The sequence below is a fragment of the Betta splendens genome, chromosome 22 (assembly GCF_900634795.4).
Source record: "Betta splendens chromosome 22, fBetSpl5.4, whole genome shotgun sequence".
Lineage (NCBI taxonomy): Eukaryota > Metazoa > Chordata > Actinopteri > Anabantiformes > Osphronemidae > Betta > Betta splendens.
Genome location: NC_040900.2, coordinates 1,393,862 through 1,408,651, shown reverse-complemented (window position 1 = coordinate 1,408,651; position 14,790 = coordinate 1,393,862). Strand labels below are relative to the sequence as shown.

Sequence of the window (14,790 nt, the reverse complement as noted above, 5' to 3'; positions counted from 1 at the left end):
GTATTCATTATTCAGATCAATTCAGGTCAACGACAGGTGTCAATCTTTTTTATTTGGAGGCGCAAAGGAAACAACAACACAGAATAATCAGAGGTGCGGGACTTGAACTGCTCTCCTGCCTGAATAGAAGCTGGTTTAAAGGAGCAGTCACACAGTTTGTTACGTGTCCATCACGGTTGGTTTTTATTAACACTTCATAAACCAGATTCGGATGAAACGCTCTGCCCAGATGCATCATGGGAACTCGTGTGTTTCGAGCCTGTCCCACACACAACATCTGCAGATCAGCTGACAGACATCAACAATGTGACCATCTTTTTAAATACAAACTCAAATTAATGCGGCACAGAACTTTCTCGCTGCGTTTCAGGACCCACGGGTTTAAAGCAGTAGTGGATTCAAGGCTTCATCAGTCTGACGTCTGCGCCGCTTTGATCTAAACTCTTTGGGTTTTCAACCGTCACAAACTAAAACTGTAAATAGCAAATCGCATGGTTCCAGGTGTGGAGCGGCCGCATTTTGGATCATTAATCACAACAAATCTGCTGTGTTCACTCTGAATCCGGGCGCCAGCGGCTTCGGTTTAATGGAAACGGGAGCAGGATGTTGGGGGACTACGAAGAAAGTGAACCAGCTTTAAAACAAAGGTGAAAGACTGAACCCCAGGAGCTCCGTGCGTCACCGCTCAAGGACAGGATGCTGCAGGGTCGTGAGGTCTTCGGTCCCGGGCTCGCGTCTACAGGGCCTCGAACTCGTCGATCCTCTGCTTGGTGTTGCCCTGGCGGATCTGACGCAGCGTCTTGTACTTGTCGCGTCCGGCTCGGACGTTCTCGGTGTGGAGCAGGTCGTTCTGGGTCTTCTTGCTCTGGTCTCGGGCCTGTTCCAGGTCTGAGCTCAGGACCTGAGGAGGGAGCGCGTTCAGCGACTGACACCGTGAGGAGGTGGGTTTTCCCGCGGTTCCTGAACTCACCATCAGCTGCTGCTGCAGGCGCTCGTTCTTGCCGGCCTCCGGGAGGCGCTCCTCCTCGCGCCGGTGGTCGTTGATGCCCTGCGTCTGCAGCTCGGCGCTGTAGCTGCTGTTCTCCTCGCTGTGCTCGTGGTCGCTCTCGCTGTCGGAGGAGGAGGAGGAGGACGGCGCCGCCGCGGGGGCGGGGTTAGCCGAGCTCATCACGCTGCTCAGCTCCTCCTTGGTCCGGATCAGACTCTCCTCCACCTCCTTGGCCTGTGTTCGAGAGCACACGAAGGCGTCAGGAGCGCGTTCCTGTGGGAGACGCTCCGTCAGGCGACGCTCACCTTGATGTGCCACGACTCCGCCTCCTCCTCCTTCTCTCTCTTGGCCTCCTCCAGCAGCGTGATCTTGGTGCTGTACTCCGCCAACTCTGCAGCCTGAGGGAGGAGACGCCGGCCGTGAGAGAGGAGGCGATGTGGGAGAAAAGCTTCACCTACTAGGTTTCCCGGCGCCCACCAGCTGCTCCTGGGTCTGGATCTGCTCCTCCGCCTGCCTGGCCAGCTCCTCCTTGGCTATGATGGCCTCGATTCGCTCAGCCTCCAGCCGAGCCGCCTCCTGCTCCACCTTCCTCCTCTCCTCCTCCAGCCTCACAGCTCGGTCCAGCTGCTCCCGGAGCTCTGGGTGAGAGGATGAAGTGACAGCATGAGGCGCTCAGACGAGGGCAGCGGCCGGACGCCAGAGCCTCCTGCTTCTCACCTATCTCCGCTTTCTTGGTCTTCTCTTCAAACTGCGAGAGCTTCATCATCAGCTCCTGCTTCTCTCGCTCCATCTGCTCCTTCTCCCTCTCGATGGCCTCCCTCCTCCTCTTCTCGCTCTCCAGCTGGTCCCTGCGGAGAAAAGCGTTGTTACTCTACAGAGTGGCTTCAGCTGCGCCTCCTCCTCCTCATCTTCCCCCCTTCCTCCTCCTCGTCTTCCCCCCTTTCCTCCTCCTCCCCCTCCTCTTCCTCCTCTGCCTCCTTCTCCTCCTCCACCTCCTTCGCCTCCTGCTCATTCTCCCCTTCCTCCTCCTTCCACCCTCCACCTCCTCCTCCCCCTCCTCACCCTCATCTTCCCCCGTCCTCCTCCTCTTCCCCCCTTCCTCCTCCGCCTCCTTCTCCTCCTCCTCCTCCTCCCACCTCCTCCTCTGCCTCCTCCTGCTCCTCTTACTCCTTCCCCCCCTACCTCCGTCTCCTCCTCCTCCACCTCCTTCTCCCCCTCCTCACCCTCATCTTCCCCCGTCCTCCTCCTCTTCCACCCCTTCCTCCTCCGCCTCCTTCTCCTCCTTCTCCCCTTCCTCCTCCCACCTCCACCTCCTCATCTTCCCCCCTTTCCTCCTCCTCCTCCTCCTCCTCCTGCTCATTCTCCCCTTCCTCCTCCTCCCACCTCCACCTCCTCATCTTTCCCCCCTACCTCCGTCTCCTCCTCCTCACCCTCATCTTCCCCCGTCCTCCTCCTCTTCCCCCCTTCCTCCTCCGCCTCCTTCTCCTCCTCCTCCTTCTCCCCTTCCTCCTCCCACCTCCACCTCCTCATCTTACCCCCCTTCCTCCTTCTCCTCCTCCTCCGCCTCCTCCTGCTCCTCTTACTCCTTCCCCCCCTACCTCCGTCTCCTCCTCCTCCACCTCCTCCTTCCCCTCCTCACCCTCATCTTCCCCCGTCCTCCTCCTCTTCCCCTCTTCCTCCTCCGCCTCCTCCTTCTCCCCTTCCTCCTCCCACCTCCACCTCCTCATCTTCCCCCCTACCTCCGTCTCCCCCTTCCTCCTCCGCCTCCTTCTCCTCCTCCTTCTCCCCTTCCTCCTCCTCATCTTCCCCCCTTTCCTCCTCCTCCCCCTCCTCTTCCTCCTCTGCCTCCTTCTCCTCCTCCACCTCCTTCGCTTCCTGCTCATTCTCCCCTTCCTCCTCCTCCCACCTCCACCTCCTCATCTCCCCCCCCCACCTCCGTCTCCTCCTCCTCCACCTCACCCTCATCTTCCCCCGTCCTCCTCCTCTTCTCCCCTTCCTCCTCCGCCTCCTTCTCCTCCTCCTCCTTCCACCTCCACCTCCTCATCTTACCCCCCTTCCTCCTTCTCCTCCTCCTCCTTCTCCTCCCACCTCCTCCTCTGCCTCCTCCTGCTCCTCTTACTCCTTCCCCCCCTACCTCCGTCTCCTCCTCCTCTCCACCTCCTCCTTCCCCTCCTCACCCTCATCTTCCCCCGTCCTCCTCCTCTTCCCCCTTCCTCCTCCGCCTCCTCCTCTGCCTCCTCCTTCTCCCCTTCCTCCTCCCACCTCCACATCCACCCCCCCCCCCCCCCCCCACTCCTCTCACCTCTCCATCTTCTTCTGCAGCTGCTCCTCCTTGGCCTGAGCCTTCATCTGCTGGACCTCGATGCTGTCCGGCTTGCGGCGGCGCATGTACAGCTCGTGGTTGCCCATGCACAGCTGCAGGATGTGCTTGTTGACTCGCAGCCGTGGGGCGTAGAAGATGAAGTCCTGCACAAACACAAGGAGATTCTGACCGAGAACCTGCCTGTCGCTAGAACATGTCGACGTGGAACCGCTAAAGCAGAACACAGTGATTTAGCCTCAGGAGGTTTCTTTGTAACCATGAGCTTGGTCCAAACTGGGTTCTGTCCGTCTGTCACTCACAGGCGCTTTCTTGTCGATGGGCTTGATTGCAAACTTGCGGTCATTGAATGAGATATTCCTGATTTCGCTCCAGGGGAACCCGATCTTCGGCGTGAGCCTGGAGGACGAGGAGCAGAGGTCAGACAAACGGAGCGAGGCCCTGAGCGGCCCTGAGCGGCCGCTGGCGGCGGTGGACTCACCGGTCGTCCTTCTCGTAGATGTTGAGCCCCAGCGCGTCCACCCCCAGCCACAGGTCCGTGCCCTTCTTGTTCTTGATCTCGAAGTAGTTGACGCCGTACATCTCCAGGTCCTGAGCGATCTTCAGGTACTCGATGACGGCCTCCTCCCTGAGCGGACAGAGACGAGACACCGGTTCAGTGGTGGGCGTCCATGCGCCTCCGGATGAGGCGAGAGCCGGCCCGATGGACTGACTTCAGCATGGTCCCGTGCTCCTGGTGCCAAACGTTGATCCTCTCCTCCCACTGCTCCTTGGACATTTTGTGCTGCTCCAGGATTCTGAGGGGACACGCACGGGTTACCGACTCAGCCGTTGGGGCTTCGCCTCCGCTGACTGGGACCGGAGGCGCTCACCTCTTGGGCAGCAGGAGCTCGGAGGACAGGTAGCCCGGCTCGTGCGCCGCCCGGACGAACTCCCCGAACTTGGCCTGGACGGCGTAGGAGGCGAGCAGCACGGCCGACTCCGGGGGGCAGTACACCTCCTCGCTCAGGATGTCCTCCTTCACCTGCAGGAAGAAGAGCCTGCGGGTGACGGCCTGGATCAGCTCCTCGCTCACGTCCTCGGGGTAGAACTTGGCCCGGAATCGGAACTGCAGGGGGACGTCCTTCTTCATGTCCTGAGCCATCACCTGCGCGTTCAGGAAGGGACCGGTTTGTGACGACGGCACCAGGAGGGCGACAGGTCTCAACAACAACACTCACCTTCTTCTCGAAGTTCAGCCAGGTCACGAACCCTTTGGCGTTAACGAACTGAAGCCCGAAGTACCAGGTCTCACGCAGGCCGATGGTTCTGGACACCTGCAACGCACAGAAGACCCAGTGTGTAAATGCAGGCGCAACCTGTTGATCTGTCCATCATGGGTCCGACCCGGTTCACACGCAGCTCGGCGCCGGTACAGACCCGCTGTCCCATTTCCTGTCCAGTATAAAGGTCTAGCTAATGATCTACCGCCGTAGGCGGCGCCTCCCTCTTCACCTCTAGTTATCCATTATCTGCTTCCAACCTGGATGACGCCATAAAGTGGCCCCCCGGGGCTAACGGGCCAGAACCGCCACCAACCTGGTCGAAGAGCTGCTTCCCGGTGGTGTTGGGGTGGAAGGAGAACTCCAGCTCCGCGTCCATCGTTGTGACGCGGATTTTGACCTGCGGTGAGAGAGAAACACCTTCAGGCTTTTAAATCAGATTTCCTGCAGACGTTTACATTATGATGAATGATAAGAACAACATAAATAATGAGTGGTGTGAAAGACTGTGGAGCTGTGAAGTGGGTTATTCATAAACTATAATCGCTCACTATCTCATCAGACTTTGGACCCTGTGGAGGTGTGACGATGCTGCACACGCAGAATAAAACACTCAAAACCTTCTGACCTCCTTCGCTGCCGCTTAAGATCAAACTTTTAGCAGCGACTTTCAACCTGGACTCGTTTCTCAGGAGACAAAGTGGGAGAATCTGAACATTTCCCAGAAAAGCACCAGACACCAACTCAACAGTTAGGTGGGATTTTATGGAGTCGTAAAGATAAACCCACGAAACCGAGCCACAAAAACTGGGACATCCATCTGTGAGAGCTGCAGTTTCCACCTGCAGCAGATAACGGCTCACCCTCGACCCGTGACGTCGTCCACATCAGCTACCGGCCGCTCCGAACGCAGCGCTCGCTCCAGACGCCCAGCACTTTATGAGCGTCTGACTGGCGGACGAGCGGCTCAGGCGACGGAGCGTCCCCGAACGGTGGCGAGGCTCAAACTTTCATTTGGTTTATGAGTAAAGACCCAGAAACACTTCAACAGGAGGCTAAAACTGAGAAAAAGCTAAATCTAAAGCAAAGTCAGACTCAGCGACGCCTTCACCGATCAACCAAAGCGTGGGACAGCTCACCGTTTTGGGCATCTTGGCTCAGCGGGTGTTCGAGCTCCAGCAGAATGCGTCTCCCAGGCCGATCGAGGCTCGAGTGGCCGAGTCCCAGCAGGAGCTGCACCTGATAAAGCTGCTGCGTCCGCTGGCGGAACCAAGGGCAGGGCTGCGTCCTTTGAACTGGGCTGTAGCTCACTGGCACCGTGGGAGGCGCCACTCGCCGCTATCACAGACCCACAGCTCCACCCGGAGACAATCACCTGTCTGACCTTTGGTCGGAGCGGCCCGACGGGCCGGATGTGAGGCGTGAAGAGAGGATCCTGAAACTCAACTATTCAACATGACGTTTAACTTTATTGACAGCGACACAAGAAACAAGGACAGAACGGATCCAGAACGGATCCAGAACGGATCCAGAACGGATCCAGACGATGTAAACGTTGAGTGATGTTCTGCTGGTTCCAATGAAAGGTCACTTGGTGACGTGAGGTTTATTAAGGAACAAAACGAACCATCACAGCTTATGAATAAACATCTGATCTTATGAGACTCATCTGTTACATCGGCTTCTATGGACTCAGTTTCAGTTTGTCGCTCTTCCGTCGCACTGTCCTCTTCTTCGTTGGTTGTTTCTACTTTGTCGCCTCTGTTCTAGTCTATTATTCTGTCTCATACCTCTCTATCCTCCATGTTTCACTACTGGTCGACTCTTCTGTTCTCGCGTTTAGCGTTTCCTGCTGCTTTTCTCCTCCCTCCACTGTTGCTTGTGTCACTTCCTCCTTGGTTCGTGTCTCTGTCTGGTGTGAAGTCGCGGCCCCGGGTTAAAACTCGTCTTTGGTCTGAAGCTGCGGCTGCTGCTCGGCCCTGAAGTCGTCTTTGGGGCTTCCGTCCTCGTTGAGGATGCGCGACGCTGTGTAGCCCACGATGGGATACTTTTTCTTGTACGTCCCTTCAAATATACTGTCCAGAGACTTGAGCTGCTCCTCGGTGAGGCCGCTCTGTGGAGACAGAGACATGTTGATTTCCTCTGTTAAATGAATTTGAATAAAACTGAAACTATTCTTTTACATTTAAATGATCAAAAAAAATGTGAAAACACAGAAGAAGCCACTGCGTTGACATTGTAGGTATTTTGTGCCTTGCTGATATATATTTTTTATTTACTGACTCTTCGTCGTGTTGCCTGTTAGATATGAAGCTGATGGCAGCATAATGAAACAGCGGCACAGACTCTGTCCAAAGGTTAAACTTTCGGCTCGAACATTCATCTCATTTGATGAGCAGCATCAGCTTGAACCTGGACTCACGGTATCTGATGTCAGGTCCTCCGGGTCCAGAGACATCTTCGCTACAGCTCGGGTGGAGTCCTTCCCAACCAACGCGTTGTACGGAGCATCTTTACCGTAGAACTCTGCCGAGAGAGGACAGCAACGAAGTGTGTGTTTAACACTCAGAAACAAACGTGGTGATTAGTTCACTAAACTTAAACCAGGGTTTAACTAGTTATTAGTTATTTTCACCCAGTCATATGAGAACTGCATTGAAAGACCTTCTGATGGCTTTTAATTTCATTTTACAGTGTATATAATAGTAGATGGTCATTTATTGTTCTGTGGTGTTAAATCTATTGTGTATTAAAAGGTTCGGCTAATAATAAAGCTCATTAAACACATGTATCGTATCAAACGTCATTGCACCAACGTAATTATTCTTATTTACTTAAGATTGTGAAAAGTGTGGCCGTGATGCGTTCAAGGTTTCCCTACCCTGCCCTCTGGTGACGTCAAACACGACTCCTTTCACCGCCATGTAAATGGGACGTCCCTCCTGAAAAACAAACCCCGTGAGGCGCGTGATTACCGCACACCTGTACCTGTCCGTGAACGCGCCGCGGCTCCGGTTGTTACCTCGGTGCCGTCGTGTCTCCGCAGCTCCTCCTCGGTGAACAAACGGACCGGCTCCGCGGCCGCTTGTTTTAATCGGACATCGTCCGATAAAGCTGCAGAAACGACCACGAGCAGGAGCCCGACGTGCGCTGTTGCCATGGTAAAAACTGCGTTTGAGGCAGAAACTCCGCTCTCCACTTCCGTATCGCGGCAGGACGAGTTCAACAGGAGCTGCGTTTAAAACCGTGGGAAATTTCATACACAGCTTTACACAACCTTACGCTTAAATCCGTGAATTTGTGACGTAAACGGGGCTAAATAAAGATCCAGTTCAAGTTTTATCCAGCAGGTGGCGCACGTCAGCTTTTCTCAAGATTTAAGCTTCTGACTGGATCCAGAAACAAAAGATGACTTACAGCTTTAGGCACCTCTGTGTTTTTTTAGATGGATCCGTCTTTAACTATATTTACACTCTTTGGTGATTTTGACTCATTGGAAGCAGTTTTGGACTCATTGATTGAAACTAAAGATGTGCTGCTTAACAATCTAGTAGAAATAATTAATTTTACAACTAATTAAAAATTTTTCATAGCAACTGACATCATGAAAGAAAACAAGACTCAGCAGCTTTGGAAAAAAGAAAATTTATTGGAAACATTATGGAGAAAGAGAAGAACTTTTGTTTTAGAGTCTCATTTCTGAAAATCATTTTATTTACTATAATACACAGCGGATGATGTTAGAAGTCAGGTGGTTTGTACACCGGTGTGATAAAACGTTACAAAATGAAAACGACAGATGAACCTACAACACCTTAACATCTCTAGCAGCTGCTGAAGCCCCGCCCACCGACGTTCCCTTCCCTCCCTAGAACCTGGAGCCTTTGGACCAGGAAGCTCTTGGCTCAGTTCCATTCGCTCCCTTCAATGTGCCCTTCAACATCCCTCAGTCCATCACCGCAGAAGCTTAGAACGGGCTTTTGGCTGCGATCCAGTTGGAGTGTTTATGCCCTTTAACGCCTCTTATTCACATATCCAAGGAAAACTATTTGTCACTGCTGCCATTCCAGACACGTGTCCCCTTCAAGGTGCCCTTTAAAGTTCCGTAATTCAGGTTAGAGTCAGGGTTCTGGCTTCGTTCATAATCTTCAAGTTAAAAACAATACTATTGACGCTGCATCACCGACCCTATTCCTGTTTAAATAATTAGAGTTGTTTTAATTAAACACATCCTTATTTTCATCTATTGAGGAATGTTTGTGAATTTTGTCTTTAAATGAGCTGCAATAAAATCCCTTCAACAGGTTAAAACCTTCAAATACTTCAGTTAATCAAAGTAGTAAATTCTCACATTAGTAAATTAGAAGGAGGAACATTTAGTCAAACTGCAGCAATTTGGTGACATTAGTGAGAGTTTACTGAAATCAATCATTTTTCATTTGTCAGGTTTCGACAGAAGGAGCCGAGAGGAGGAGACGTGTCTGAAAGGAGACGACCGCATCCCTCGTCGACGACGCTCATCCACACGTTCAACTCTACACAGCCTCAGTTTGTGCTTCTCATTCGCTAAAGCACAGATGTTGTTGTCGCTTTACGCTTATTTCAGGCTGTTTGCAGAAAATCAACCTGCAGAAAACGTGAGGGGAAGAGCTGGATCACAAAGCTGAGTCAAAGGTGAATGTGAAGATTCTCCTTTGGCCTTTTTAGTGTGTGATGAAAAGAGCAAGGAGGGACCGGAGCTGCTTCTCTACACAAGGGACCATGTGAATACAACACCTGTCTGACTGCCCCCCCACCATCAGAACAAGAACGGGTCTCAATAGAACCACAAAGAAAAATGATTATAGCTTCTGACAGATTATATAGTCCAGTACCCCGTGGTATTTCACTAAATCAGCAATCTCTGCTGCCGATAAATCTTGATATATATATATATATATATATATATATATATATATATATATATATATATATATATATATATATATATATATATATATATATACTTATATATACTTCTTCCTCTACTTAGGGAAAACTATTCAACATATAACCAAAAATATGATATTAAGTGTGTTCTTTCTTGCATGACAGAAAGAAAACTGATAGAAAAAACTAAGCTTGACTTTTCCTGTTAAAATGTTCCCCTTAACCCAGAAATGGTTCAGATACAACGATGCAGATCTGAAGTAGAGCGTCTGTAGAGTTTCCTCTTTTTTAACTGTAAAGTTCTTTTTTTCCACTAAGTGGCAAAAACAGAGACATGCAAATTTCGTTTCCAACAAACCAACAGAGAACTAAAGCAGAGATGAGAATGCGCCGAGGCGCCTCCTCGATGCATCGCGACGTAGTGGTTGTCTCGCTCATGTGCCATCGTCGAGGCGGCGCCAGGATCCAGTTCAGAACCAGACGCCTCAGTTAGAGCTGAACAGTTACATGTTTCATGAGAGCTGCAGTGAAGTCTGTGGAGTCCCATACGGAGCGTTAGGAGTTAAGTTCCTTTTCCCTCCTCCCTTCACTGAGCAGAAGGTACAAGCTGTCTGTAATGCAGACCACAGGTCAGAGACACCTTCACACATCATCATCATCATCATCACACACACAGACACACACACACACGAACAAACACTGGTAGAAACCATCAGACGTTACAAAAAATACAAAAAAGAAATTCATCCAAATGAAAACAAACTAAGCAAACAGACGTGAAGTTGGCATCAGGGACCCGGCTAAATCGTGCATGTGCTGCCCTGTAGGGGTCAAAGTTCACGTAGTGGGAACAGGGTTGTTTCAGCTCGTCTTTAGAAATTTAAAAGCTGAGCTCCTTTCAAATTTCCCGGAGCAAAAACAATCCATCATCTGCGAGCACGTTTGATGTCTGGGGCGCCGGTAGAGAGGAGGAGCGCTCCCTCGCCTCCTCGTATGGACTGATTCCAGATAATTAGAAGAAGAAAAGTTTTCCTGTGCTGAAATGTGGAAATCTGCCGGAAGACTCTAAAATCCTTTCCGCCCACAGTGGGGCAGTGAGTCAGGTAGCAGTCAGTCCGTGTCAGGTGTTTCAGATTTGAATTGAAGTCATGAAGTGTCCAACCTTCCTTTCTTCCCATCAGTGGGAGGAAGAGTGAGGGGCTTAAGGACGACTCTTTAGCCCCAGTGTGCTATTCTATCAGGAGAAATGTCTGTACTTGTCTCAAACGCAGCCCAGAATCCCTGTAGCCCAACCCTGCTTAACGACTAGTGTTGTCACTATGTGCCACATTAAATCATCATTCATCAGCTCGTGTCAGTGTCTGTGTGTGTGGGAGACGGAGCCAAAAGCCACGTCCATTTGCAAATCTCTAATCCAGGAAGTAGCTGATTTCACAGGTTTACAAGTGTCTCCAAAGGCCAAACTCATTCGCCTCAGACTGGGCGGCAGACGCTCAGCGAGCAGGTTCACGATGTCTGTCTCCTCCAGGTGATTGTTGGTGGAAAGCAGCCAAGCCCACATTTCGGTCCCAGCAGGACGGTCTGGTCTCAGATCAGCGGGTCGGGGTGCAGGCTGTGCTGGATCTGCTGCGGCTGCAGCGGCGGCGGGAGCTGCAGCGGCAGCAGGGCCTCCACCATGTTGTGGCAGTGCGGCGGCGGCGTTCCCTCGCTGCTGGAGCTCTCTGCCACCTCGCCACCGTGGAAGAAGTAGTCGCTCTGCACGATGAAGGCCTCGATGACCGCCTGGTTCAGCTTGGTGGTCGACAGCGTGTCTTTATTCTCGAAGTCGGGCCGCATCAGCGTGGGCCAGAAGCAGATGGACAGGTTGTCGGCCGTCATCAGGATGGTCTTACTGTGCTGGCTCACCCTGCAGAGGAAGCAGAGGAATGGGTCAGAACCGAGGACGAGGCCAGCAGAAGCCAGGTGTGTGTGTGTGTGTGTGTGTGTGTGTGTGTGTGTGTGTGTGTGTGTGTGTGCGTGCGTGCGTGCGTACGTGTGTGCGTTTGTGTGCGCGTGCGTTTGTGTGCGTGTGCGCGCGTGTCCCACCTGTTCAGGTGTGTGATGATGTATTTGAAGACCTGGTAGTTGACAGAAGGGAACTTCTTGGTGATCTCCCTCAGGACCTGCAGCCGCTCCATGTAGTCCACGATTTCTGACGCACGGGAAAGAAGACAGGAGGCGTTTTACATGTTACTCTCTCCTGGGAACAGAAATTACACAGTGCAACAACAAAAGGCTGAGCCGCTGCCAAGAGCAGCTCCCACGTAGAACACAGCATCACCAAGCAACTCAAACGTCTCCCAGACAGTAAACATACACTGATCCACGCTGACATTTGGTGCATGCACCACTTCTACCAGTCCTGTTGTGATGAAGCTTGTGTGAACTTTAGCTCGTAAAGGTTGTAAATTCCAGACGTTACAGAAATAACTTCCACAGCCTAAATGTGTCCTTCCGCTCCAGGTTGCTCAGGTTATTTTTGGCTTTCCTGCTCCAGATGAACCAACATCATTGCTACAGTCATTTGGTTTTCCCTCTTCCTTCATTCTGATTCTACTGATTCTTCATACTCAACTTATCCATTGTTGTTATTCACATGAGTCACGTCTTATATACACATTTCACGCTGAAAGACCTCACGTTTAAGAGTCTGTTCCTACTCTGCTCAGGAACATTCTCCAGGACATTTCCAAACAAACAGGAAGCCTCCGATTTATTCATCAATCAACTTAACGAGGAGCTGAGGTGACCTCTGCCCTTTAAATGGCCAACAGAGGTCAGGGGTCAATAATGGACGCTAGCACAGCGCCACATTAATGACAGGAACAGTTGATGATGGCAACAAATCAAATCCCTTTTATTAAATTTATACCACTATAAAGAAATCAAACTACTGCAGAGACAACATTCCACCTTCAGACGAGGAAGAAAAGACAGCACAGTCTCTAAGTCTTGTCTTCTCACAGGAGGAGATTCTTATGTATTATTTTCCCATTTCTGGTTGAGAGTATTTTTGGCTCGTTAATCTGCCATCGTCAGCCTGGGGGGGGTTTCAGCACCGAGTATCACCAGGACAGAGTGGGAGAGCGCGGCGTAGATGTGTGACAGCCTCCCAGGCCTTTAAGAGCGTATGATGTGACAGAGAGCTGTGTGTAAACCGAGCTGCAGCTCTGCAGCAGCGAACTCAAGACGCGACTAAGTGAGATATTAACTGTGCATCTGTGCACATGCAGGAAACCATCACAGTCATTCTGCAGCGTGACATTAAGTCCAAACACACAGTCGGAGTCAGAACCATCCCACAGAGAGCTGGAGCTGATGACAGGACCCACGGAGCCCTGATGCCACAGAGCCAGTCTGGGCTCACACATCCATGATGTACGGAACAAATCAGGTGAACAATTATCAGATAAGGCTGTAATTTTCCAGGAAACTCTGTGTCAGAATTCACTCATTAACATCATTTACTGGGAGCCTATGGTGAGTTATCTTTTCAAGTCTGCAGCTTTTTCAGAATGACAGAAGAACCAAAACACTGAGGTGAGATCGCTACACAATTCAACAGTCTGGAGGAGCCAGCGATGCAAAACACGCAAATGACTAAACAAGCAAATTAACAGTTGGCATTTAACCTTCAGTGAGTGTTTGCTAATCAACAAACCTTCCTGAAATTCAGAGATGCACAAGTGCAAAGTCCCCTGAGCTGCTGGTGAGGTGAGAAAGATTAAGTCTCAGTCTCAGCACAGAAGGAGCTAAAGAAACCTGGAATAACTTGATGAATCACGAACACGGTTCAACTCGTGTCTACAAGGTGTAGTTACATCTCTGCAGCCCAAGGTCTCTAACACCAAACGAAGACTTCATTTCACTGCGTAATTCAATATAAAGTTGAAGCTGCAACCTTTGCGAGATTTGGGACCAGAGTCATGTGGGTTAGTTCTTAGTAATTTATCCCTGATCATCATCACAGCACGTCGCTGTACAGGTGTAGCCACAGGGTCAGGTGAACCCATGGCTCAGGCTTACTTGCGGCCTCGACCAGCTCCGGGTGCAGGCTGTAGGGGATCAGAGGGCTGGGCAGGTCGGCGAAGAAAGCCTTCAAAGCTCCGGCAGCCGCGTTCACCGCCACGTCCATCGCCACGAAGTCGATGCTGTGATCTAAAGGAGACAGAAGGAGGTCGATTGAGCTGCTGCTGCAGCGTAAACGGAGCCGGAGCTGCAGGATGGGATGTAAGCATGTGCCCATACGTCTCCCAACCAGGGAATGAGCCTTTACAGCACACAGGCTGCCGCTGTTTGCTCCCACCAGCTTTACACTACACGCAAACATTACACATAAACAGCAAATATCATTTAGGAAACACAATACTCCAGAATTAAATTCAGCTGCGTATCTGCAAACACTGAAACATACAGTAAATAGAGTTAGTTTACACAGTATTCTTCCTTCCTTTACTGAATTAAGGTGAAATGCGACGAGGAGCTCTGCTGAAAAAGTAATATATGAACAATATTTGATATTTGTGTTGCAAGTTGATATTTCAGCATTATTTTGCATGGGCCGCTGCACTGCAACACTGACGTAACCTTCATGAAGGCAAGGCTCTGATGCAGGCTTCAGCAGCATGCGTGAGGAGGAGCAGGTCTATCACAAAGGCCCAAAGCAGATGTGGAAAAGACACAGCCTTAGAAGACAAGTCCCCGTAACAGCCGTTAAAGCACGAGGAGCCCTCTCAGATAACCGAGTTGTTCTGCTGAGACGCGAGTCAAACTGGATTTTCCTGGGTCAGTGCCTGACTTTGAAAAAGGATTTTAAAAAGCTTGTGGGTAGTTGGTAGCAGCCATGGAGGACGGAGCTGGTCTCTGATCACAGCTACAGAGGTTATCACTGGTCTGAGATGGAGCAGAGCTCACATCCAGTTCAAACAAATACTGACAGATCTCTCGTCTGGAGTCTTTACTCACACATCCACATTCTCATGGCTCCTGGATGAAAAGGAAAATATATATAAACACATGATAACGATGGGAAGGAGGAGGACGGGCAGAGGACAGAGCCCTGAGGTAACGAAGTCGAAGAGCATCTGAAAGGCTGCAAACATACAAACACGTGCATGGAACTGAACAAACAGAACAGAGAGGTAAAAAGAAGCTCAGGAGACAGAAGGCGCCTATTAAAAGTTAATTAATGAACTTTCTTTTTTTGTAGTAAAGCAGAAGCACAATCCTCCTTGACTCCTCCCCAAGCGCCT

The 14,790-nt window shown here is 51.0% G+C and overlaps 3 protein-coding genes across 7 annotated transcripts in view; all 3 read right to left on the bottom strand.

The window, feature by feature from the left end:
* Nucleotides 1-32: 32 nt before the first annotated feature.
* On the bottom strand, nucleotides 33-5,866 carry ezra (ezrin a). Of its 2 annotated transcripts, XM_029138788.3 has the most exons (13): nucleotides 5,710-5,866; nucleotides 4,887-4,970; nucleotides 4,529-4,624; nucleotides 4,181-4,455; nucleotides 4,022-4,105; nucleotides 3,790-3,936; nucleotides 3,611-3,707; nucleotides 3,291-3,454; nucleotides 1,706-1,836; nucleotides 1,466-1,626; nucleotides 1,294-1,386; nucleotides 971-1,222; nucleotides 33-901 (listed from the first exon to the last, which is right to left on the bottom strand). In XM_029138788.3, the coding sequence occupies exons 1-13, from the start codon at nucleotides 5,719-5,721 to the stop codon at nucleotides 737-739; spliced, it is 1,761 nt and encodes a 586-aa protein (XP_028994621.1). In that variant the 5' UTR covers nucleotides 5,722-5,866; the 3' UTR covers nucleotides 33-736. The 2 variants fall into 2 exon arrangements, with proteins under 2 accessions (XP_028994621.1, XP_028994620.1); XM_029138787.3 differs by having other exon boundaries at nucleotides 33-1,222.
* Nucleotides 5,867-6,019: 153 nt separating this feature from the next.
* Nucleotides 6,020-7,832, bottom strand: nenf (neudesin neurotrophic factor). 2 transcript variants are annotated; one of them, XM_029138792.3, is made up of 4 exons: nucleotides 7,593-7,830; nucleotides 7,452-7,512; nucleotides 6,993-7,096; nucleotides 6,020-6,683 (listed from the first exon to the last, which is right to left on the bottom strand). In XM_029138792.3, exons 1-4 carry the CDS (start codon nucleotides 7,728-7,730, stop codon nucleotides 6,507-6,509), a joined length of 480 nt encoding a protein of 159 aa, XP_028994625.1. In that variant the 5' UTR covers nucleotides 7,731-7,830; the 3' UTR covers nucleotides 6,020-6,506. The 2 variants fall into 2 exon arrangements, with proteins under 2 accessions (XP_028994625.1, XP_055361566.1); XM_055505591.1 differs by lacking the exon at nucleotides 7,452-7,512 and having other exon boundaries at nucleotides 7,559-7,832.
* Nucleotides 7,833-8,199: 367 nt separating this feature from the next.
* The window catches only part of arhgap5 (Rho GTPase activating protein 5), a 34,526-nt gene continuing 27,935 nt past the window's right edge, over nucleotides 8,200-14,790 (bottom strand). For all 3 annotated transcript variants that reach the window (XM_029138478.3, XM_029138479.3, XM_055505557.1), the window contains exons 5-7: nucleotides 13,565-13,696; nucleotides 11,585-11,690; nucleotides 8,200-11,405 (exon numbers count right to left, since the gene is read on the bottom strand). In XM_029138478.3, the coding sequence (XP_028994311.1) occupies nucleotides 11,087-11,405; nucleotides 11,585-11,690; nucleotides 13,565-13,696 (557 nt within the window). In that variant the 3' untranslated portion in view covers nucleotides 8,200-11,086. The remainder of the gene's footprint in view (nucleotides 11,406-11,584; nucleotides 11,691-13,564; nucleotides 13,697-14,790) is intronic.

What these genes read in the sequence shown, in the direction of transcription:
- ezra (XM_029138787.3), bottom strand. An exon ending in GGCTGAACTTCGAGAAGAAG is followed by an intron (nt 4,456 to 4,528) that starts GTGAGTGTTGTT and finishes CTGAACGCGCAG; the next exon opens with GTGATGGCTCAGGACATGAA. An exon ending in GAGCACGGGACCATGCTGAA is followed by an intron (nt 3,937 to 4,021) that starts GTCAGTCCATCG and finishes CTGTCCGCTCAG; the next exon opens with GGAGGAGGCCGTCATCGAGT.
- nenf (XM_029138792.3), bottom strand. Translation starts at nt 7,730, where the DNA reads ATGGCAACAGCGCACGTCGGGCTCCTGCTCGTGGTCGTTTCTGCAGCT. An exon ending in GGAGACACGACGGCACCGAG is followed by an intron (nt 7,513 to 7,592) that starts GTAACAACCGGA and finishes TTTGTTTTTCAG; the next exon opens with GAGGGACGTCCCATTTACAT. An exon ending in AGGACCTGACATCAGATACC is followed by an intron (nt 6,684 to 6,992) that starts GTGAGTCCAGGT and finishes CTGTCTCCACAG; the next exon opens with AGCGGCCTCACCGAGGAGCA.